At 47.5% G+C, this 24,866-nt stretch overlaps 1 protein-coding gene across 1 annotated transcript in view; it reads left to right on the top strand.

Moving 5' to 3' along the window:
- The window catches only part of WTIP (WT1 interacting protein), a 142,561-nt gene that overhangs the window by 96,566 nt on the left and 21,129 nt on the right, over positions 1–24,866 (top strand). Inside the window, exon 3 of the mRNA XM_006130558.5 lies at positions 1,848–1,915. Coding sequence (XP_006130620.3) covers positions 1,848–1,915 — 68 coding nt within the window. The remainder of the gene's footprint in view (positions 1–1,847; positions 1,916–24,866) is intronic.

Here is a 24,866-nt window from a genome sequence, read left to right as displayed (position 1 = left end):
AATCATAGTGTGCTTTGTTTTCCTAGGTTGTTGTGTGCTACAAATAGCTTCTTGTGTGTGGCCTGTAACAGGGAATATTGTCGTCTCTTTTCCTAAGCTGCTGCCCCTTAATGGTTTGATGGGCATATCAGAATGGGTGGTAACTTGGGCCAGATAAAATCCCTGGTGATAAAAGTTCAGTGGAGATGAGAAGAGTTGCACTAGGAAGAGTTTGGCTCCTTTGGTCTGATGCTTCTCTTATGCGCTGACTTAATGCCTGATTTATGCCAGTGTAAGAGAGAAGAGACTCAGATCCTTGGTGTCTGGTTGGAGGTAGAGATTCCAAGTTTCTGTATAACACAGTGTTTGTAGGGAGTAATCAGGAGCCTGTCATATTTTTAAACCTGTAAGGATGTTCAGGGTTTATATGATGAACACACGTTATAAATACACTTAAACTGCTATTCATAAGATAGTAAGCCCTAAAAGTCTGAAAGTATGATCTCTCCATCACCTATGCATATTGCCAGGTGAAGGTGCTTGCTGGTGTTAATAAAATGTTCTCATTTCATAAGCTAGAAAATGATGCTTTTGTTTCTAATTTCTTATACCAAGTCCAGCTGGATTCCATGACTAGCAAAGAAGATTCTGCAGTTAGAAATTAGTTGCCAGTTCTGTTGGTAATGAACAACTCAGACTCTCACTTAACATAGTTATGTTCCTGAAAAAAATGCTACTTTAAGTGAAATATTATCCGAATCCAATTTCCCCATAAGAATTAATGTAAATAGGGGAGGTAGGCTCCAGGGAATTATTTTTGCCAGACAAAAGACTCATGTAAGTGCAAGTGTTTAAATAATTTTAAAGAAAGAATTTAATACTGTACTTACCGATGATGATGATGAATCCTAGTTGAGGAAGGGACATAGTGAGGAGGGCACAAGGACTTGCCCTGCTCCACCTCCCTGGTGCTCCTGACAAAGAGTGGGGTCACAGTACATGGGCTTACTCCACTTGGCCCAGCTGGAATGCTGGGCAGGTGGAGTGGGGGTGGGGGGGGGGTAAGCCCTTGCAGGCTGACCCCACTTCCCAGCTGGAACACCAGGTAGGTGGAATGGGGAAAGCCAAACAATCCTGTAATGGAACATTGCAGGACTTCAGGTGCATATGTTTGGTAAGAGATAGCAACCTAATAATGAAACCGTTAACCCGATGGCTTTAAGTGAGGAGTTACTGTATAATCCAATTGCCTCTCCCTTTGCATTGATGTGATGACAGGGACAAATGTGATGGCCACCATTTTGGCTGACACACCAGAGACTGACCCCAGAACTTTCAAAGTAAGAACCTGTCACAGCTTGAGCTAAGGTGCCCCAAGTCTCCAGTGGGTCTCTGTAACAACGCGTAATCTCTGTGGATGGGCACAGCAAGGGAAGCATAGCACATGCTCACCAGGGGTTACACAAGCAGGATTGTCAGCAGCATTAGCATAGCCAGTTGGGTCTGGGGATGTTATATAAGAACATGGCATTTATTTAACACTTCTTGGACCCCGCCTGTTCTTTAGGAAAAAGGAACACTCAAGCACCATGACCCTTATGGGCAAGGATGGTCTCTTTTCTGTGTCAGGACAGTGCCTAGCACAATGACATCCCAATGTCTGCTGAGTACTGGCCACAATCAGAACATAAATATTAACCAATCATGCAAATTAGAAATAATGGGGAGGGAGTGGTCCTGCGGTCAAATATTAAGCAGGTCATTCTGGATGGTATCCGAGGCATCACTTGTTTAAAAAAAAAATCTTATTGGAGATTCTTAATATGGAAATGGAGTACAAGACTCTGACAGTAAAATATTTTTAACAGGGAGAAGACTGCGAGGAAAAGCCTTCTACAATGTCAATGGTAAAGTGTACTGTGAAGAAGACTTCCTAGTAAGTAAGATTTTAGGCCTTTCTTCTGTTTGCTTTTTTTTTTTAAGTGAAAATTTCTTTTGTGCTGCCTGATACAGCATGAGACCAGTTAGCCTTTGAGCTGGTCCCTGCGTCCACTGAAGTCAGAGGGAGTTTTGCTATTGACTTCAGTGGCAGCATGATCAGGCCTTTAGTCTGAAGCTGTAGCCATGAAACCAAGTACATAACTGTCTGTAAATCATCTCACAGTATAAATTATAAGTGTAAATACTGGAGCTGTTCAAGCTTTAGGCTTGAATTGCAGCCACAGAGCTTGCCAAGCCTGAGCTCAAATTCAAACATCTGGGGAATACCAATCATAACAAGAGGGGAGACTTTTTTGACTGCTGCATGTCATCACGGTGCACAGTGTTGCTTTGTTAAAGGCATAGTTTTAATTACTGTTCTGCTATGAACTGCTTGGAGCTGCACCGTGGTTTGCAGAAAACTGTTAGCCATGGAGGTACAACTAATGTTCCCTCAACGCACTCAGTGACTTTGCGGCTGTAGGGGGCTGATTCATGAAAAGAAAAATGGAACATGCTGCTGAGCTGTGTTCCAAAAATAAAATGTGTAATGAAGGAGGAGACTGCAAATAATTCAAACAGGAGGAAAATGAATTGACTGAACGACAGTTGCTCTCTACATGATTGAGATGAGATGATGTTTGGGAACTGAAATCAGAGAGGGTTGTCACATGTTTGCTTACAGGATGACAAATGAAAGAATCAATTAGTTGAATTTACAGCATCAGGCTCCTTATTTATTGAAACAGCAGCATCCTTTTGGAGGCTCAGAATCTGAGATTACCTAAATTCCATATGTAATAAGAGGTTATTAACACCATCTTCACACAACCTCAAATAATGTTCATCCTATGCCAAAAAACTAGCTGGCAGTTACACGGCTTCTCAAGTGCATTTCTCATCAATTCAACTCATAAAAATCCCTAGTGTAGGAATTGTGTCTACTGTCATGTACATGTATCCCAATCCCATCCTAGATATCACCACTAGATATCACCACAACTAGAAAAACAAAAAAGGGTCAATTGAAAAAAGGTAACTGTTTTGCAAAAAAAAAAAAAAAAAAAAAGTCAAAAGAAATTAACCTTTTTTCATTTCATTTGAAACTTTGGTTGAAAATATTCTCACTATTTTTACTCCCCGCCCTTCCATTTCCTAGTAAAAAAAATAATAATAATGGGATTTTTACCACCAAAACAAGTCATGTCAATATTTTTCAAAGATATATGTATATAGAATGTTTTTGTTTTGAATTTTTGTCATAAACAGGAAATTCTGGTGAAATCAAAGTATTTGTAATTACACTGGAATGTTTTGCAAAACACCATATTTCAACTAACTCTTGGTTGAAAAATGTTAACCTGCTCTGATTCTCTTTCAATAAAAACTACTTCTCTTGTATTCAAATGCAAAGACGTGTCCTATATTATGACCTGGTAATTGCTCCTTCAGCAGCCTACATTTTTTATATTATGCATCTGAAATCTCTCTATCTCTGAAATACTTTGATCTTCTAATCTGTCAACATTTAAAAAACAAGGAACTGTTTTCTTTGCATCCCCACCCTTCCTCACAATATTATATTATTAATTATATTAACAATAATAAGTAATACTCACCTATATTTTCCAAGGGTATTTCTTGCTGGTTATTCCAGCACTCAGCAACTCCTGATCTTGTTGTACAGAGATGAAAAATAAGAGATGTCCCTTGTAATAAAGGACTGTTGGCAACCCTACCCTACTTTATGCTTTAGGTCTGGTTGAATTTTTTCCACTAAAATTGTTTTTCAATAGAAAATAAGGACTTTGACTAAACAAATTTCACATTGACAATGCCTGCTTTTCTCAGAAAATTTCAGTAATTTGTTGAAAAACAAAACTTTTTAGTTAAAACCCAAAATTGTTAGTCCAAATTGTTAATCCAGATTGTTGGTCAAAATGTTTTAGTTTTCAGCCAAACATTTTTTTAGCTGAACACTTTAGGCAAAAAGTTGAAAAATTCTGTTGGCGCACAGACACAAACACTGCTCTTCCTGTGCCCACCCCCACTTCCTGTTCCAGCTGCAGGGGTCCTGGGATCCTAGTGTGAATGCTAATCCACCCTTGGCTACTAGCTTTGTGAGGCCCAACCTTCTACTAGTGAGCCCTAATTGGTCTGAAGGAGCCTGGGGAGATCTTGGGGAGCCAGAATAAAGGGCTTGCTGTGTGCTGCCCCCCAGGTCTTGGGAGGTCACTGGCGAACCAGCAGATGCAGTGAAGCTTTGAATCCGTCATTGGTTTACAGCGCAGGCAGTTGCTTTACAAAGAATACATACTCCAGCTGCTTTTCGAGGCAAAAATCATAAGAAGAATGTGGAGAATGCTGCCCTCTCTCGCAGCAGCAGCTTGGGGCCAGGTGAGAAGCGCATCTCCATGGCCACTGAAGCTTGAGTGGATGCAGCCAGTGGCAGGAGAGGGGTGCATGTCCTGTGGCTGGAGTAGGTTGAAGTTTGGCTGCTTCCTGCACTCCCCAGCCAGATTGAGGAATGCAGCAAACTTTGCCAGGCCTTTCACCTGCCTGGTGATTGTTTCTTTTCTGTATGGCTTGATGAGAAGAAATCCCATTTTCCTGGCCCAACCAAACCCTTACCTTGCTTTAAGTTATGATAAGATGAAGGTGTAGGCCAAATTTGGTAGTCCTAGCTCCTACTGTTTAGGAGTTCTTGAACAAAAAGACGCGCATACACACAAATTCTCTCAAATATCTATTAGGAAAAAATCTAGCCTATTTCTTTAAACTGGAGTCAATGTTCCAATCTTTTTCACCATCCACGTGCCGTTTTTTTTTCATCCATGTGTGGAATACATTTTTATGTGCACCAAAGTATGTGTGAATGTGTACCACCAGTAGAAACAAAAAAGCTCGCTGTGAGTGCTCTGCTAATCAGCAGGGTGGCATTTGAATCTCTCCTGAGTAGCCGCAGATGCGCACAGCTTACAGGGAATACTGGTCTAGACTTACATGAGACCTAAAGTTTGAAATGCTACAGCTCCGCCTCTCATTAGCTAGAAGCAGCTAAGAGAGGTGAGAATGTAAGCTTTTTATTTAAAGGAGACATTTTAAATGCTTCTGACCCCTAAACTACTGAACAGAGGTACTCCTAGCTACTTTGAAAATCCAGTCATTCCCTTGCAAATAAGTGCTATGAGGAAGTAGCTGATACACAGTGCTTTTCACGTGCAACAAAGTGATTTAATCTCCACTCTAGGTACAAAAATCTCCATGCAGCTTTAACTCTGGATTCCCTCCAGATGTCACAGTAACACTGAAGTAGGGATGTTAGAGACCGGGACACTACTGAAGTATGAGGTCATCCAGTCCACCTCCCTGCCAATGTGGGATTGTTTCCTAGTGTTTTGTCCAGTCTAGTTTTAACCATGCCAAGGGAGGGAACTTTCATTACCTTGCCAGTAACAGATGTTAGTCTGAAATAGTCCCTTTGGGATGCCTTTGGAAAATGGTCACATTTAAAATGTTAGGCTACATCTGTGGTGTCCAACCTGCTAGCCACATGTGGCTATTTGGCTGGTTGAGTGTGGCTAGTCGGCTTGAACAATTTGGCTATTTGGCTGGTTGAGTGTGGCTATTTGCGATAGCCGTAGCCACTATAGTGGCTACTGCTTCAGAACTGGTTGGATACCAGCGGGCTAGATTCTTGCCAGGCACAACACAGATGATCCCCACTCAGGAGAAGGATGCTACACAGCAGCCTCCAACATCTGCCTGTGGGCTGCACCCCATCCCAATGCGAGAGCCATGTCTCCTCTCACCACAATATGCCCCCAAGAACCTCTAGGCATGGCCCGTAGGCTGGAAGCAGGGGCAGTAGAAGGACAACTTATCCCACACTTACAATGTTCCTGCACCAGGAAACTCTCCTTTATCTTGGTATCACCTATTTATGGTCAGAGCTTGAGGAAAAAACCCAATGATCTAAGCCAGATTCTGATCCCACCCTTGTATTACAGCCACCAGTCGCAGGCTGCAGATAGCATAGTTCTAGCCACAACAACATGTCTAACTCAGGCACCTATGTTCTCACGTGGCTTTTGTTTGCAATGTGAGCGTGGTAATATGGCTGTAAATCATGTCAGGATATCACTGGACAGCTTCATAGAGCCGTGGCACCGCAGTTTTGTACCTGTTATCATCCTGTTCATATGACAAGCCATATGAGCTGTAGAGCAGACACCAACTACATTTTTTCAGGGGCAAGTACTGCTCCATCTGTGTATGGAAAGTGTCTTTTACTCTGTGGCCATGGGTGAAATCTAAATAATAATAACTGAGTCAGAAAGCCCTGTTCGGACACAGGCATAGGTAGCACTGTAGCATATCCCTTGATTCCCAAAGGCAGCTGCATAGTTGTCAATTTCTCTCCCTCCCAGCAAGAGAGACAATGAGGGTCAGAAGGTTGAAGTGATACTCCCTTTCACCTCAGTCCAACCATACACTAGAGTGGTGTTATTGTTAACAGAACAGTTGTGAGTTCAGTGCAGCTTTCTGTTTGTGAATCTTACAGCAGGACCATCAAAACAGTTATTCTGTCTGCTCTGTGTGAACATGTGGCTCATCTCATAAGAGTATGGGTTTCCCCTGGCATCCTTAAGCCACATCATCCCCTCCTGACACGGTCATGCATCAGAATGTACATTGGCTCATTTGCTCGCTCTCCGCTCCAGAGGCATCTGCATTTCAGTGATATGATTCCTGGGCCAGATTTTCAGAAGGTTTGAGCTCCCGTTTAAGTAACAACATAAGTAGCCAGATTTTCAAAAGAGCTCAGCCTGTTGGCTGCATATCAGAAGCTGAACTATCTCCGATCTGTCCATAAGTGTCACCACAGGAGTTGTGAGGTGCTGAGCATTTTTTGGAAACGTCCCTTTGTTTGTAAAGCACTTGGAGATTTTTATGGAGGAAAGGTAGATGTCATCGTTGTTATTCACTATGAGCAAGTTCCACTGCACCACTAAATCTGAAGGCAGGACATAGATACACCCAGTAAAACTATTGGCAACAGCTACAAGGTGCATTCTTCTCATAAATAGGTTCTCCACCTGTTTTCTCTTATTGAGAGCCAGGATTCTCTCTCCCTCATCACCTGTAGGGAGGGAGTCCTGGGAGTCATTAGTGCTATTTGTGGAGTTGCAGATAAGGCAGAGAGGGTGGGGGGAAACAAAGGGGTACTAGAGCAGCAGTTCTCAACCTTTTGTGCCCAGGTCCCATTGCAAGGGTGCCATTTCAGGAGAGTGTGTTTGGGGGGAGGAGGGCGGAGTAGCAGCCATGCATACCAGGACAAGACATGCTTTTCTTCCCATTCACCTGACAATAAGGGAGCGAGGGGAAAGTACTTGGATTCCATGCATACCTCTCCTGGCTGGTGAAAGGAGGGGGCAATGGAGTAATTCGTGGAATTCAAGTACTTTTCCCTTGTTCCCTTATTGTCCCAGTGCACATGACTGCTGCCCGCCCTGCTCTCCTGAAACGGCACCCTTGCCCCATGGCCTTTCATGACAGAATGCTGCCCCGACGTAGGAGGCTCTGGGGGAGGTAGGGGCCTGCCTGAGGGGGTGGCTGGGCCCACACTGCCCTCATGCCCCAGCAGCAACTCCCGCAGCTCCTGCACTGTGAGGCTGTCTGGGAAACTGCCAGGGTTGGCCCTGCTCTCTTCACAAAGGACATCTTGGGCCAAATTTGTGAGAAGGTTCAGTGAAATGGTGCCAGGGTGGGGGAGCAGCGCTACTCAAATTTGACCTGGCCAGTCCCTTGTCAGCATGAAAAAATTCTGGTGACCCCATTGTGGGTCGTGCCCCACATGCTAAGAAGCCCTGTGCTAGAATGAATAGTGCAGTGGAAGTAGTGATGCTGTAACAGGTAAAGGCCCTGCTTGTACCCCGTGTTCTGGATGGATGTGCACAGACGAGGGCTCTCTGCTGCAGATGCAGTACTGTGCCACCACTGTAAGAGCGTAAACCTGGGCCATCTTGGTTAAACGCAATGAATGAATCAGATTTAAAACAATACAGCTCGTGCGACTTCTGTATAAGTATGTACTTGAGATAACTCTTCTCTGTTAATTTCCAGTGAGAGCACTTAATGCCGGGCACTCTTGAAAATAAATTTTACATTAAAAAAATCTTTTATATAGATTTCCTTTGGTTTCAGGGGAACTTCTCTCCACTCTCTCTTTAAGGTAGCAAGTCTGGCAGCATCCAGCTCTTGCCTCACTCCTGTTATGATAGTTACACAAGAGATAAAACAAATGACAATTTAATCCTCCTCTGAAAGCTCACAGAACACAGATGGCTAACTAGCCATAACAGGGACACTCTTCTTGGTGGAGTGAATAAAAATAAATGCCTTCCACGATAATAAATAATCCAAGTCAGGTGTTCTTGTTTTATGTTATTGATAAATTGCTGTATAAACAGGGGGAAAGAAATATAGTTGAGTAATTTTAATCCTGGCCAATTTGTCTTTCCCCTTCAATGTTTAAATATCCCATAAAGTAACTTTTAAATAAATTGTTGTTGTTCTTGGCAAAAAGATTTAGACAGTGTCACCAAGGTCTGAGATCTATTCTCTTCTTTGTCATGATTTTAGAGAGCTGAGGTAGTATTACTGAGTCTGGGCATATTGTGCAGGGTGAGACAAGAGAATTTCCCCTTAGAGAAGGGCTGAGACTGAAAATGAGCCACACTTGACAGATGTTAGTCTTGTCACTAATACACTATGAGAGAGTGCTCAAGTACGAGAACTCATATAAGCAGCATTAGTCACACTGCTTATCATTAAAGTTACCTGACACTTCCCATTATAAAGGTCTTTTTTTAGATCCACTATTTGATCTGAGGAAGTGGGTCTGGCCCACGAAAGCTTATCACCTATTAAACCATCTTGTTAGTCTTTAAAGTGCTACACAGTCCTGTTTTTTGTTTCAGCTACACCAGACTAACACGGCTACATTTCTATCACTATTTTTTTAGTTACTTTGTTAAACTTTTTAAACATTTATGCTGAAATTTTCCATATTAGGAGTCTGTAGTAGGCTAATTTAAGAAAAAGTTGTAAGTCACGCGGTTCAGCCATTTCTATTAAAAAGATTAGGGAAAGTACATTGTTTTGTCTTACTACCATTTCACTGTAGTATACCTACATGCTCTATAATGTCCATGTTTTGATGCAGGGACTTGGAGTTTGGCGAATATGTCACTATGCTTTCAGGGCTGTGCTTTTTTCATCCCTCTTTTAAAAAATGACCAAATTTGACCAAAGTATATTGCTGGGATATGGGGGAATCCTCAGCTTGTACATGCTCAGTAAGGCTGTGTCTACACTGCACCCCTTTTCTGGAAAAGGGATGCAGATTAGACACATCGGAATAGCAAAATCCGCCGGGGATTTAAATATCCCCCGCGGTATTTGCATTAACATGGCTGCCGCTTTTTTCCGGCTTGGGGATAAGCCGGAGAAAAGCGCCAGTCTAGACGTGATTCTCCGGAAAATAAGACCTTTTCCGGAGGATCTCTTATTCCTACTTGAAAGAGATCCTCCGGAAAAGGGCTTATTTTCCGGAGAATCACGTCTAGACTGGTGCTTTTCTCCGGCCATGTTAATGCAAATACCGCGGGGGATATTTAAATCCCCCACGGATTTTGCTATTCCGATGTGTCTAATCTGCATCCCTTTTCCAGAAAAGGGGTGCAGTGTAGACACAGCCTAAGTGTGTGGCAGCTAACTGGTCCTAAGATTCCATCTGCATGGCACATGCCCCAGCCCTTCACAGGTCTGAATGCTGTCCACATTGCAGTGCACCATCCCCATAAAACAGTGGTCACCAACCAGTCGATCAGGATCTACCGATAGATCTTGGAGCCTCTGACAGATGATCCTGACTGGTTTGGCTGGGGTGCTAGCAAGTGCCTGCACTTCACCTGCCCCTCCCCGCATTGCTCTGCTGCTCCTCCCCAGAGCCTCAGCGCTGCCCCCTGGGAGCCTCCTGCTTGTTGTGCAGGGTGGGGGAGACAGAGGCAGGGGGATGCTGATGTCACTCTGTCCCCCACCCCTGTACCCCATCTTCACAGAGTGAGGAGGGTGGGGCCTTGTTCAAGGGGCAGGACAGGTCCTCGGAGAAGGGGCGGAGCAGAGCATTTGGGTTTGAGGTAGATCCTGGACTGACTTAAATTCAAAAAGTGATCTTGTGCTTAAAAAGGTTGGAGACCACTGCCATAAAATGATTGTGAGCTCCCCAGTCCATGATGCAGGGGGTAAGCAGAGATGTCCCACTATGTGCACCTCCAGGCTGCCAGAGGACACTGTGCACCAGGCCTAGGAACTGAATAATTTCTCCTCTGCTCTCATTGTGCCTCCTACTGGCACCCAGGCAGCATGGAAGGGCTGGGTAGGGCAGGGAAAGGTGGGGAAGGAAAGGACAAGGGCAGGAGCCTGTGGGAGTGAAGGGCCCAAGAAGACGGGAGTAGGTGCAGGCATAAAAAATATTGGGGTCATAGGAAGAATGGGGCAGTGGTTTTCAAACTTTTCTCATGACCCAGTTGAAGAAAATTATTGGTGCATGTGACCCAAAATAATTGACAAGAGCAATGTGGGGTGTAGGCGGAAGTTTTGGCTTTGGGAGCTGGTCAGGGCTGGAGCACCCCTGTTGGCCACCTGATCACCCTGCAGCAACAATGCCTGATATTCCGTCACCCAATACTGGGTTGCGACCATAGTTAGAAAACCACTGAGCTAGACAAAGGTGGGGAGAAATGTAAGATACATTGGCTCTTCTGCAATTGCTAGTCAACAACATTCACTTTTTAAGAAATAATACATTTCTTCTAGAGTTCCTGTCTTTTAAAAACTTGCTATACAACGAATACACATACTTTGTCGTTAATTTTTTTGTGCACAAGCCACAAAAGGAATACAAATAAAAAAGTTGGCTACACATTTTATTCACACAGATACACACACACACGGCAATAGGTGCAATCCCCCTCCACAAAGACGCACATCTCTTCCACACATGCAATACATGCATTGCACATACCTGCCATCCACACTTTTCATATGCTTTTCCAGAAGCTGCCTAAATCACCCCGCTGAGGGGAGTGTGGGCTGGAGGGGAAAAGATGGGGTGGGGCGGGTTGGAAGTGAGAGAGGCTAAGGATGCAAACAGGAGCGAGGGTGAGAGGGAGCAGTGGAGAAGAGAGGAGGGAGTGTGGTGTGTTTTGTGGGGTGCATGGGGGTACAAGGTGAGGCTGAAGGCTACAGATGTGTGAAGATGGGGGGGTACAGCTTGCCTCACTCCTTCTTCCCCGTCTATACCTCTTCAATCTTCCCCCTCCAAACACTCTCCTGTAGCACATGGAACTCTCCATCCACCCTCCCCTTCTCTGTCCCCTCTGCCTGCCCTATCTAGACTCCCTCTCCCCAGCTCTCACTGCAGTTAGACCTGGTCCTGGGCAGCTGCTCCTCGCTCAGACCAGAGTCAGCCGGCAGTGCCCACTGCCCAGCAGGGCATTGCTGTGCCACCCTCAGCACGCTGTTGCACCTGGACTGCCCCTCCCCCTTATCCAGGTGTGCACTGCACAGCACCCAAGATTACAGCTTTGGCACTTCGGGATAAGGGGAGAGGAAGGAGGGAGCAGCCGGGCCCATCACACAATGGAGGAAGCTGGAGCTTTCCTATCTCAGCTCTGCTGCAGGAACCTTGGAAGCAGGGCACCGGGTGCTGCAGCTGCAACCCCACAGGCGGGGAACAACTGGGAGCCACATAATGCAGTGGGTAGCAAGGTGGTGTGACCCTGCCAACTGGACAATCAATGGCCCAGTTATCAGGGCTGACCAAAGCTCCCAGGATCCCTATTTGCCCAGGGTTCTGGACCAAAACAGGACAACTGGTCAGCCTACCGCAGTGGCTTTCAAACTTTTATTTCTGGTGACCCAGTTGGACAAAATCGTTTATTTCTGTGAGCCAATAGTCCTTTTTATAGCTTCCGCCAGCTGCTGGGGAGGTTCCCTTCTCTCCCCCAGAGAGCTCTGGCTGCCGACCCAGTGCCCACATCCTGTGGCCCAGTACTGTGTCATAACCCTACGTTAGGGAATTGCTGCCCTAGAGGGAGGGGCAGAAGGGTCTATAATTAAAAAGCGCAGCGTGCCTATGCACAAAGGGGTCAAATTAACGTTGTACAGGGAACTTCCCTCATTTCCTAACCTTTGCGTACATGACTTTGCAGTGTTAGCATTGTTATACACATGCTTTGGGGGCGGGGTTGTTTTTAACATTATAGAATACAACTGTCTTTTGTAGGATAGGTTAACAAGAGTCTCACACTTATAAACCAAGATATCGAACAGTTTCACAAAACTCCCACCTACAAAACAGAGCCTGGGCAGGTAATATGTCATCATATATTTCTAAATCGGCCAGCCCAGTGGGACTCAGACACTAATTTGGGCATCTAAACATTATTACAATAGTAACTATAAAATAATAAGATAGTTTGTAGTTTTTACATATCCTATTGTCAAGCTTGGCAGTGTAAAGGATAGAGAAGCCCCATTCTGGCAGCTGGCACCCTAGGAAGATAGTTTTTATTTAGTGTAATGGAGATGTGTGCCAGCTGGAATCAGAGGTTTGATTTTACCATCTCAGCAAGTATAAATGTTTGTGGGTCTCACGAGAGGTGAGTTTTGGAAGGAATGGAAGCAGTGCGTTAGTCAGAGAGCACGATCTCTGTTAACTGAGACTCTCCATCAGAAAATAGACTTGTGGGCTGTGTCTACACTGGGCCACTTATTCCGGAAAATCAGCCGCTTTTCTGGAATAAGCTGCGAGCGTCTACACTGGCCCTTTGAATTTCCGGAAAAGCAACAACGCTGTACTGTACAAAATCAGCCGCTATTCCGGAAACCGTATGCTGTTCCCGCTCGGGCATAAGTCCTTATTCCGGAAAAGGGCCCGTGTAGACAGCTTTTCCGGAAAAGCAGAAGAAACGGGAAAAAGCGCTTTGGACGCCGCGAGACCCCGTAGGAGCCTGGACTTCCTGGTAACCCGAGCTCCCTACAGAGCTCGGAGGCTGCTGGGCGCCCGTGGCAGGAGCCTGCCGGAGAGCGTGCAGCTTGAGCTCTGGCACGTGGTGCTCTGCTGCCCAAGAGCCACCTCTGAGCCCAGCATGGCAGCTGCGGGTGGTGAGCCACCTGCACCCTCAGGGGAGGAAGCCGCCAGGGGCCGGAAACGCCGGGCCCCATCCTGGACCCCCAGGAAGCTGGAGACCCTCCTGGACTTGTGTCAGGAGGAGGAGGGTCTCCACGACCTGCAGTCCCGCCGCCGCAATGCAGACCTGTACACACGGCTGGCGCAGAACCTGGCACAGCCGGGACACCCCGGCCGCAACTGCGAGCAGGTGCGGTCCAAAGTAAAAGAGCTGCGGCTGGGGTATGTGCAGGCCACCGACGGAAGGGGGGCAGGACCCGATGCCTGCCCCTATTACGACCGGCTCCACGCTTTTCTGGGCCCGCCAGCCCCGCAAGCCCCAGCTGTCCCCGTGGACACCTGCCAGTGCCCCTCCATCAACCGTCCCACCGAGCCAGGGGTGGGAGAAGACAGCGCCAGCGCGTCCGGCGGTGAGGAGGCCAGCGTTGCCACCGCCCAGCAGGCCCCCTCCAGCAGCTCCTCCGAGGCCGACGCCGGGGAGGAACCCACTGGTGAGTTGGTGCAGTTTGCACTCCCAACAGGCAGAGGGCGGGGGAGGGGCCAGGTGCCCGGAGGGAGGAGGGGGAGAGCATGTCACACAGGCCACGTGAGCTGCACGCTGTGTAGCATTAGGCAGGAAGCAGCACGTGCAACGACGTGCAGCCTGGTGACCGAGTGGCACGTGGCCACGGCAGGCAGCTGCAGGGCACGTCTGGGACCGTGCTGCTCACACACATTCGGCGGGACCAGGGGAAAGGGTGGATGCTGGCTGGAACCGGCCAGGGCCCCAGGGACTCAGCCCAGAGCCCGCAGCTCCGCCAAGGGTGCAGCATGGAGAACAGCACACTGTCCCATGCCTCGCTGTGAGGCACAGCCAGCTGCTATTGGGTACACCGCAGCGTCACGGTCCTGTGACCCTGGACCCCCACCGAGCCCCTCACCTGTTCCCGGTGCCTTGGCTGCCTCCCCGAGGGAAGTCCCCACTGTGGCCACACATGTCCCTGGGCTACCGGGCTTGCGGGAGGGATAGTGGGAGGGGGAAGGGCCCCTGAGTGTTGCTGCAAGGATGGAACATCCCCCCACCCAGTCACTCTTCTGGTTCTGTCCAGGAGATATCCCACGCGAGGGGATCTGAGAACCCAGACCGCCTCTGCCAGATGTGCTCCCAGGCACTGCATGGGGATGCATCTCGCTCCCTGTCTAACACCAGTGATTAGCCCAAAGCTTTTCACAGTCTCCACCGGCAGGGAGTTCCACAAGTGAACACAGCACAAGCACCCTCCCGCCCTCCACGGGGCCAGGATACAGACCGGTGCTTACAGTACTGGAGGGGGGACCCTACTCCAGGGGCGGTCCCCCTTGCAAACGTACAACACCGGGGGCAGGAGGGGAACCGAGTGGGCCCAAGCCACACAACTGTGGGGTCACCTGGGCTCAGGGGTGGAGGGCATGCGGTGTGGGGACAGTGGACGGCCTGCCTGACTGACCCATCCTTTTTTCTCTTCCCTGCAGCGGGACCCAGCACCAGACCGTCCACTGCGGCAGCAGCGGCACCCCCAGCAGGCCAACCCCGGAGGCACAGGCTCCGCCAGAGGGACCAGCTGCTTCGCCGGCACGTCAACGCCATGGAGGCAATCCAGGCCTCCATCGCGGAGCGGGTGCAGGGGGATGCGCACCACAATGGACACGCTGACGGCACATATTGTGCATGCCATTCACTAGGCCCCCGCCATCCCTCCTGTAGCACAGCTCATGCCCCCTCCCATCCCAGCTCCTGCCTCTGTTCCTGCCCCTCCTCCTATCCCAGCTCCTGCCCCTGTTCCTGCCCCTGCCCCTGCTCCTGACCCTGCTCCTGGCCACCTCTGCGTGCAGCCTGCCCCAACGCAGTCTGCCCAGCGTGGGCAGATTGGCCCCCGGAGGAGCGCTCGCAGAGGCCGCCCGTCCCAGTAACTGCCCCCCCGTCCTGTCCCAGTTGAAGGTCTCCCCCCCTTCCTGTCCCAGTTGAAGGTCTCCCCCCCCTTCCTGTCCCATTTGAAGGTCTCCGCCCCCCTCCCCCCCCCGTAAATAAACAGGTCTCTATTTTGCTGTTCATTCCTGTGTTGGGTATTGTGTAACTCTAGGTAGTGTACGAAATGATGTGAGATGCCAAGTAGCCAGTTAAAGTTAACCTGGTGGCAAACTGTGGAGAATGAAATCTGTACTCTATCTCTGGGGGGGGCCCTTCGTAAGTGGTTTGTGGTGCAGAAATAAATGCTGACACTTTTCAGTAAAATGTAAACTACAAACTATATTTACATAGATAACAAACTAGCAAGAACGGTTACACGATGCACACAACAGATAATTAAACATAGTCTAGGCGCAGGGAGGACGATTGTGGTGTTGCTGGCCACCTCAGTCCTTTGGTCCTTCCGGGCCTCAGGAGAGGAACAGCCAGGAGATCCCTCGACGGAAGATGACTGGAATCAGGTACGCTGACTTCAGCCTTCCACACAAACCCCGCATCCTCGTGGCTGTTCTTCGGGATAGGCGATGGTGGCCTAAACCCTAGCCTAAGCTAAAAAGAAAAACCCTTACTAAGCCCGACGCACCCGACGAACAGATTCGATGACGGCCGTCTTGCTTTCACCCGACGCTTTACAATTGGGGGGGAGCTAAGGGGAGGGGGTGGGGAAGGGTAGGGGATGGGCGGGAATAGTCTGGGGAGACCCAGGCGACCCTACTACAGGGCTTGGGCAAACATGTCCACCAGGGCCTCTCTGATGCGCACCGCATCCTGGCGCGCCTGGCGGACGGCAGCTGTGTCGGGCTGTTCCCAGGTCTGTGCCTCGGCTGCCACCCATGCAGGGAGGAAGGCCTCCCCACTGTGCTCCACAATGTTGTGGAGCACGCAGCATGCGGCCAGGACCTCCGTTGCATTCTGCTCACCCATCTCGAGACGGGTGAGCAAGCAACGGAAGCGGGCCTTTAAACGTCCGAAGGCCAGCTCCACTGGGTTTCGGGCCCGGTTGAGGTGGTCGTTGAACCGGGCCCGGTTCTGGTCCGGCTGCCCCGCGTAGGGCCGCATTAGCCAGGGCATCAGGGGGTAGGCCGCGTCCCCGACGACGCAGATGGGCATAGGCACATCCCCGACAGTCAAGTCCCGCTGGGGGAAGTAGGTGCCCGCCTCCAACCTGCAATACAGTCCAGAGTTCCGGAGGATGCGGGTGTCGTGTGCCCGGCCGGACCAGCCCCCGTAAATGTCCAGGAAGCGGCCCCGGTGATCCACCATGGCCTGCAGAACGATGGAGCAGTACCCCTTTTGGTTCATGAAATGGCCCGCTTGATGCTCCGGGGCCCGGATGGGGATGTGGGTGGCAGTTGGGGAACCCGAGGGCAGCGAAGCCGGCCATGGTATCATCCACATCGCGCAGGCAGATGATTTGCGGGAGCAGGAAGTCGTTGATGGCGTGGACGACCTGCAGAAGGGTGCAGAGAAACAGAAGGGAACATATCACATATGGCAGGGGTGAGTGTGTGCTCCCTTGGGGCCCCCCCCCTTGATTCCCTCTGTCCTCTCACACACACACACACCCCAGGACCCCCCTCGCCGCACGCACCCCCCCACCGGGCCTGTGCAAGGGAGGGGCGGCCCAAACCCCTGGGCGACCCAGCCGGGAGTCTTGGCTGTCCCTGGGCCTGGAGTGCAGCACCCTCCCCCCCATCCTGCTTCCCATGGGACTTACCTCGATGACAATCACTCCGACAGTGGATCTTCCCACCCCGAACTGCTGGGCCACCGAGCGGTAGCTCTCCGGTGTGGCCAGCTTCCAGAGTGCGATGGCGACCCTCTTCTTCACGGGGTTGGGTGCCCGTAGCCGGGTGGTGGCTCTCTGCAGCGCGGGGGTGAGCCAGGTGCACAGCTGCAGGAAGGTCCGCTTTCTCATTTGGAAATTCCGGATCCACTGGTAGTCGTCCCATCGTCCGAGGACCACCCGGTCCCACCAGTCGGTGCTGATGTCCAAACTCCAGACGGGCCGGTCTACAGTCGGGTGCTGATGCCACACGGTTGCCAGGGCCTCCCTGGTGAGGGAGTCCAAGGCGATCTCTGCCTCCTGGTCCATGAACAGCATGGCACCGGCCTGCAGCAGGAGCCACAGCCATCTGTACAGCCCCAACAGGGGCCCGACCAGGCACATGGCCACCCGTGGCTCCATAGCAGACAGAGCAGGGCAGAAAAAAAAACCGCAGGCAAAAGCAGTTGGGTCCAAAGGGTGGTGTCCCCAAAAGTCAGAGGGCACCCACAGACCCTGCGAAGGGTGTCAGTCCCTGGCAGAGGCCCCAAGACACGGGAGCAGGAGACCAACGGCTGCCCGGCGAGACCCCTTTAACCACGTGTCTGAACGGCGCTCTGGCCCCGCCCCCGGAAAGGTCTGGTGGCCTTTGCCCTCTTCAAAATGGCTCCCGGCTTCTGCTTTTCCGGAAAAGCGCGCCGCCAATGTAGACGCGCTTTTCCGGAAAAGCGCTTCGTTACGACGATAACTCCGGGGCCAATGTAGACGCTCCTTTTCCGGAAAAACTGAAAATGGAATAGTATTCCGTTTTAAGCCTTTCCGGAAAAAGGTGCCAGTGTACACGTAGCCGTGTTGAAAAGGTAAAAATCTGTAGCCTGTTAGTTTCCCACTAACAGGTATAGTGTCCTAAGCAAAGTTTAGATAAGTATGTGAATTGTAATATTTACTTTTGAATGCAGTCTATTGATTTTTTTAAAGAAAACAATGGAAATAAGGCTTGGAAGAGCATGTTGTTATTGTGTTATATAACAAGGACTCAGTTCTTCAAGAGCTCTAAAGCCCTGTGGTCATCCCATAGAGAAAATGGTTTATATTCTACACAAACAATTATATATTCAAAACAAATAAACCGCTTACATTAAAGTATCATTAGGACCCTGGAGGATAGCACTGAAAACAAAGACTACTGGTATATAATGCATTAGCGTAATCCATTTGAGAGTAAACCAGCTAAAATAGAAACTTACCAAAAAAAATTGGAGGCTTGTCCCAGTTTTTTTTAACAGAATGCCAGTTGGGTCCCTGTTTTATTTTGTAAGAAAATTTGACAGTGGTGAAATTAATAGTAAGGATTTCTTGCATTAGTATACCACATCAAAGCTAGAGATGGCCTAAACTGCACACTTCAGGAATTTTGATTTGCTTTGTGAATTTTGGATTTGGATCTTAATGCAAATTTTTGTCATTTGTGGACCTGGTTGTCATGGGGGTTCATCTCTGATTATAATGTGAGACATTTACATGAGGTGATGATGATACCACACCACTTTATGACAAAACAGATTAATTCTTGTCTCAGTGGAAGTCAGTGGCAAACCTCCCACTGATTACTGAAGGACCAGGATTTTACCTAGGGAATTAATCCTGGAGAATACATTTCTGAAAATAAAACCCCCCAAACAAGCTTCATGTAAAAATATTGGCATTAAGACAGGAAAAAGTAATGATGAACGGGGCCACTGGTGGAATATTGCCAAGTTGCAGGCCTGAAGAAATTTGAATCCAACAAAATCTGCAGAGTTTAGAAATGGATTGGTGGCTACCCATATTGACTCAGATGATATTGTAAATAAGCTAGGAAAATGTGTGGAGGAAGGCTGGAGTTCCCTAGATGGAACTCAGCATTTTCTGAGTAACTCAGCATTAGATCATTTTTATTTTTTAACAAAATGCTATCTAGTTAGTAAGGCAAAATGCCATCTAGTTAGTTCATGCAAGGCTGATGGCTTGCCTCAGATGTTAGAAAAGTTAACATTTAAAGATGCATCCCAAGAATCACACTCTGGCAAGCTGCAGAAGAGACAGGAAAGGGGACGCATGAAATTCCGTATTTCAGCCGTCATTATGGAAGGATTCTTGTAAATTTACTGTGTTTTACATTGGCTAGTAGTGGTGTCCCAAAGAACTAGTTGCAAAATCAAGTTGACTGCATGCCAGTCATCATTTCACTGCCCCTTTTCTTGATAAGATTCAGATAAAAAGGTCAGGTTATCTTTTCTTGTTCTTAATATTACACCAACCAACACATTTGCGTAACTGAAGTGCACTTAATAGGGAAATAAATCTCTTTTAGTTGTATGTTACTCATGCCAAACACTTGTCAGTCAGTAGAGCACACTCATTTTTTATGTTTGAGTCAGAAAAAAATGCTGGTGAGAAAATGGGGCTTGCCCACTTCTGAAATAATTGTTTGTATTCACTGGCGCCCGATTTGAACTGAATACTTTCCTGACCCATGTTTTGAATAAAAATGCACTAATGTGTTAGGAAGGCTGAGTGCTGACATACACAACTCCTGACACAAAGTATGTGTCGTGAGATGATGGGTAGCTGAAGTAAATGGGACTATATCTGGAGTGTGGGGCTGCCCAGCATGAGTAAGAACCGCACTACTTGACCCTTAGCGAGTACTGAAGGGTCAAATTCTTAGGCCTGCATTGAATTTTTCTCATTCCTTATTCAAGGCAAACTTCCCCTGACACCAACGGAATGTTATCCACGTAGAACTAAGAAAACAGTCATAATTTGGCTCCACTTTATAAGACAAAAAATAGTGTTGGTGGGTGTTGGGACATGGAGGTCAAAATTGCTGTGCTGCTCAAGTTAAGCCATCTTCAGAGGTCAGCAGATGCCTAACCACTAAGGCAAAATTCTTCTCCTGGGAGAGTCATGCTTTTCAGCACAGGTCTGTGCACAGTGCTCTGATTAATACTCTGCTGCTTTCCTGCCCCTGTGCTTTGGGTAGAGCAAGGAATAAAGCAGCAGCCTAAAAGCAGGAAAGGGGGGGGCTGATGCAATAGTGTAGGAGCAATGTGATCCAAACCCTGTCAGCAGGACAGGCCAAGGTAGCAGGACACATGAAAGTACTTCAGGGAAGATGCAGAACACTATTCCAGACCATTCTGCCTCAGTTTAACCCCTACCAGGAGACTCCAAAAGCCTTAAAGCCTGGGAAGTTCCCATTTTGTTCAGTGCAGTTTAATAGCTTCATTTAATTGTGTAGTTTAAAAAAATGAAGACCGTTTGTATTAAGCAAAATTTTATATTGTTTCCTTCTCTGAACATGATTCCATGAATTTCTTGCATTGTTGCATTCCATGTATGAAGGGTCCCATGCAGAGAGCAAACAATAAAAGAGGGAGAAGACAGATGCTCCACTAATGAGAAACCAGGGAGAAGAAAGTCTGTGAGGGATTACAGACGGCCTGGGGTTGGAAAACATTATTAGCATAGCACCCAGTTCAGAAATGAGTTTTCAGAATTAAATGCCTGAAGCATCCTGGCAAAAACTCTTGGTCTACCCTTTCAAAGGCCTTTTAAGCATAAAAGAGGAGGAATCTCAAATCTAGGCGGAGTAGATCAAATTCAGCAACTTTTGTAATGCTGTATCAAATGTTTTTTAGTAACAATTTCCTAGCGTTACGACGGACAGGCCACCCACAAAATCTTAAAGCTGGTTGATTTGTTCCCAGTTACCTTTACTAGTTTTTAAACTTCTCTATTGAGAAAGCAAATGGGTCTGCAAGCATCTGTCAGGAGAAAGCAATTTTTGTCGCAAGCACACAAGGAGGATGGTAGTGGTGGCCTCATCCACTTTTGGGGCATGGTTAGGCATGCTAAGGAGACTTAATACATGTCTAGCTGAAGGTAGAAGCACTAGGTCTTGAAGCCTTTGCAAGATATATTATTCCTGAGCGTGTTGTCTCTTGACATTTCTGATGGGAGCATCAAGGTTTAAAAGATCTAGCATGGCTAGGTGAGGCTGGTTAAAGGATTGATTGCTGAAATGAGACATTTCTCTCAGCACATGGTGGGATTATCCTCCATGCACAATTGCTCATTACATGCTCCACACACATTCATATCTTTGGGATATATTGCATGTTGGACAGAAGAGTACTTAAAACTTGCAATTATCATGGGGATGGAGGCAGCAAAATTGATATAAGTAATCTGGGCAGTTGGTGACCTTCTTTCCCCTTGCATTGAAACAAAGGCTTTGGGGCAAAATCATTAGAGACTTCTGCTTGTTCAGTAATCTAAGTCTGGGAGAGAGCAAACAAAAGAAAGTTGAGCTAGTCACGGCTTTTCCTCTTACTCTTGAGTCCAAATATAATTTAAAAACTACCTGAGAGAGATTATCAAGATCCTGAAATAAGGTATTGATTGTTATACATAAAATCAGAAACAGTAACAGAATCTGAAGAGATTAATCTTAATAAAGAGTTCAATATGGGAGGAAAGAGGACAAAATTGAGATCTCAGAACAGTAAATTTTTAAATCTTCAAGAGCCATTTCTTTGTATTTTGATAAGGGGTGCCAGCCATTAGAGTCACAAGAGTGGAAGTAAAGGAGGATGGCTTGGTTTGACCACTGAATTTTAGAGCTTTCCTCTGCTTGTGTAACAACTTGAACAAAGTACATGGTATTGGTTTAAAAAAACAACTCAATGTTCAAAAATGTGTCTCATTTATCTTGGGTACATACTGTACATGGACTCAAGCAAATACGTTTCTAGTTCTAGATGAGTATGTAATTCTATTTATCTGCTTAACAAACAGCAACAGAAAAGGTCACTGGCATGTTCAGAAAAACTAAACAGAATCAGCTCAGTGATTTTTATTTTTTAAATAGACAAATATGTGCACTGTCAGAATTATAAACTCTTGGCAGGCTCATCAGCGGAGGGGGATGGGGGGGGGGGGGGAGAATTTGCCCCAGTGTTCCTGCTAAGATTTTCCATCCATGAGCAGAGTGATTTTGGTCTTATGCACCAATATTGAGGTCATGTGCCCTGGTTCAGATGTGTGCCACCATGGCACCCAAGTTATTAACAAATTATATTATTTAAAATGTTATGGAAAAAGAATAATAAAACGAGGGATAATTAACAATGTGTATGGTTTTAAGTGTTTAATATGAAGTCAAATAAAAAGAAAATTAATATTGCAAAATTTTAAGTAGCCAACTTGCTCTGTTTATAGCCCTCTCCCAGACCCTCCCCCAGCTGGACTAGGTGATCATAGAATCCTAGGGCTGGAAGAGAACTCAGGAAGTCATCGAGTCAAGCCCCCTGCCCAAAGCAGGACCAACCCTAACCCTCTTGGGCTCCCTTCCACTCCTGTGATCACTGTTGGAATTCAAAGCACCCAATGGACGTTGGAGGGTTAGCTAGTAATATCAAGAGTATGAGATCCAGCAGAACAGTTTTAACTACAGCATCTCAACTTCTATTAGGATATCAACCAAGGCATGACCACAGTGCATCAGTGCAGGAATGCTGGAAGAGTGAAAGCTGTACCTGAGCCCCCTTTGTGCCTTCTGTATTTTCTACCTTGCCAGAAGCAAGTCCAGCTACTGTTGTATGTTAGAGCAGCCTCAAGGCTTCTCTGAGTCTGCACTGCCCACAGTTCCATAGAAGTCATAGGAAGCCAACAATAAGCTCAGTGCAGCACTGCTCTAGTTTTCCTCCAGAATGCCCTTATGCTGTGAGCTTTGGGGGGAGGGAGGTCCCACACAGCCATTTTACTGGCTCTAAACAAGCTAGGGCTTCTCCTAGCTACACTGGGGTAAGACCCAAGAAGGGAAGTGAGATCACTGCCTTTAGGGTACCTTTGTGCCACTGAAACACACAATAGATCTAGGGCATAAGGCATAGGTTTCCAAACTGGAGGGCGCCCCCTGTAGGGGGGTGCAAAGAAATTCCAGGGGGGGCATGAGGCAACCCAGTGCCCCCAAGTCAAAACCTCCCCAGAGAAAGAGCCTGGTCTGTCTGGTAAAAAAATTCAGAAAATATCATGTGAAATGTCCGGTATTTTCTGTTTTTCCTGGCTTGGGCGTCTGCTGGAACATGCGCAGCTCAGGCTGGTTGGGGTGAGGGGAGGATGGAGCGATCCCGGACACACTTCAAGATGGCCACCTTAAAAGGGCAATGCCAGCTCTGCTCTTAAAAGCTAAACAAGTTTTGCTGCTATTTTGGGGGGTGAGGGTTTCCGCAAAAATCAAAAAGGGGGCAGGATGCTGGGTGTCTCCTTGTGCAGGGAGTGCCTTGCCCAGCCTTCTCCTTCACAAGGCTGCTTGACAAGGCTGCATAATGCTGCGCCAATAGCATGGACACCCGCTGGCACAGCCAGGTGGCATCTGGGGCATGGTGCTCCTTCCCTCCTTTGCAGTGGTGCCAGGAGTCTGTGGCTGCTGCAGGATTCAATATCTAAAGAGAGATGCAGCGCTCTACAAATGTAAAATCTTGCCATTAACACCAGCTATACAGGAAGAAAAATAATAATGAAACGTAGAAATAGCCATTTTTAATAAACATTTACTCTAGTCCTGAAGCCACATCCATCTGTAGGCCATTTCATCTCAGATATGAAACCTAGACCACACTAAAGTTAATGAGAGTTTTGCTATTGACTTCATCAGTGGGTCAGTAATTTTTTTTTCAGTCACAGGTGCTACATTATTGAACACGATATAAGACACCAGATAGATGCCTTTAGAGATGGCTTTTCAGAAGTTGACATGTGCTGGCAGCTTGCTTTACTACACAAGCATAAATTGCTTACAAGACACTGAACTAAGCACGGAAATATTAAGTAAGAAAATGCAATGAGAGGAAGCAGGGAACACCTACCTTCTGCATCAGCTGCAAGCCTCCTGGTGACGCAGCACAGAGGGTACGTCTACACAGGAGCATACTGGCAATCAAAATAGGCCCGGGAAATGGGTTGAGACCAGCCCTCCCCATGACGTCACCCCTGCGTGCCCCTCAAGCCCCGCCCCCTGCGTCATATCCGGCACGCAACGCAGACGGCGGGTCAGGCTCTGCGTGCCGCACACAGCGCGGATGTGGAGCTGCTCAGAGTGAGGGGCAACAGCGTGTGGACACGACAGCCCACCGGGAAATTCCTGGTATCCCGCCAGGCCAGTCCACCCCTGTGTCTACACTACAGAGTTTTGTCGGGAAAACGGCTGTTTTTCTGACAAAACTTGAGGAACATCCCCACTGCAATAGTGCTCTTCCGCAAGAAAATGGAAAGAACAGAGGGTTTTTTTCCAACATTGGTAATCCTCATTCTACGAGGAAGAAGCCTTTTTGCGAAAGAGCTCTTTCACAAAAGGGTGTGTGGGGACGGGGCAGGGGGAGTTCTTTTGAAAGAAGAGGAAAAAGGAAAAAGCACAGGTGGCCCTCGTGGCCACTCTGTCCATAGTAATCAATCACAGCTTACATGCGAGAGAGTGTCCATTCAGTCTGGAAGCTCTCTTTCAAAAAAGCAGATCGCTTTTTGATGCACTTTTGCAGTGTGGACGCTCTCTTTCAGAAGAAGTTTTTTCCGGACGCTCTCTTCCGAAAAAAGCTTCTTCTGAAAGAAGCCTGCAGTCTAGACGTAGCCACAATGTCAGACCCCCATTTTTTAAAGAAAAGGTTTCAGGATTTAGATTACTGGGGTAGTTTGCTCAGGACAGTAATGCCAGTTGTCAGAGTAACAGTGAAATATGTATCAAACTGCCTGGGAAGCAGATTTTTAAATGCTTCAATTTACATATAATTAAATGTTCTTTAATATGTATAAATACAAAACATTCCCGCTTTTAAAAACAAGTATTTGTTAAG

The sequence above is a fragment of the Pelodiscus sinensis genome, chromosome 12, assembly GCF_052426305.1.
Source record: "Pelodiscus sinensis isolate ZL-2025 chromosome 12, ASM5242630v1, whole genome shotgun sequence".
In the NCBI taxonomy this organism is placed as follows: Eukaryota; Metazoa; Chordata; order Testudines; family Trionychidae; genus Pelodiscus; species Pelodiscus sinensis.
This window is presented reverse-complemented; position numbering and strand designations above follow the sequence as displayed.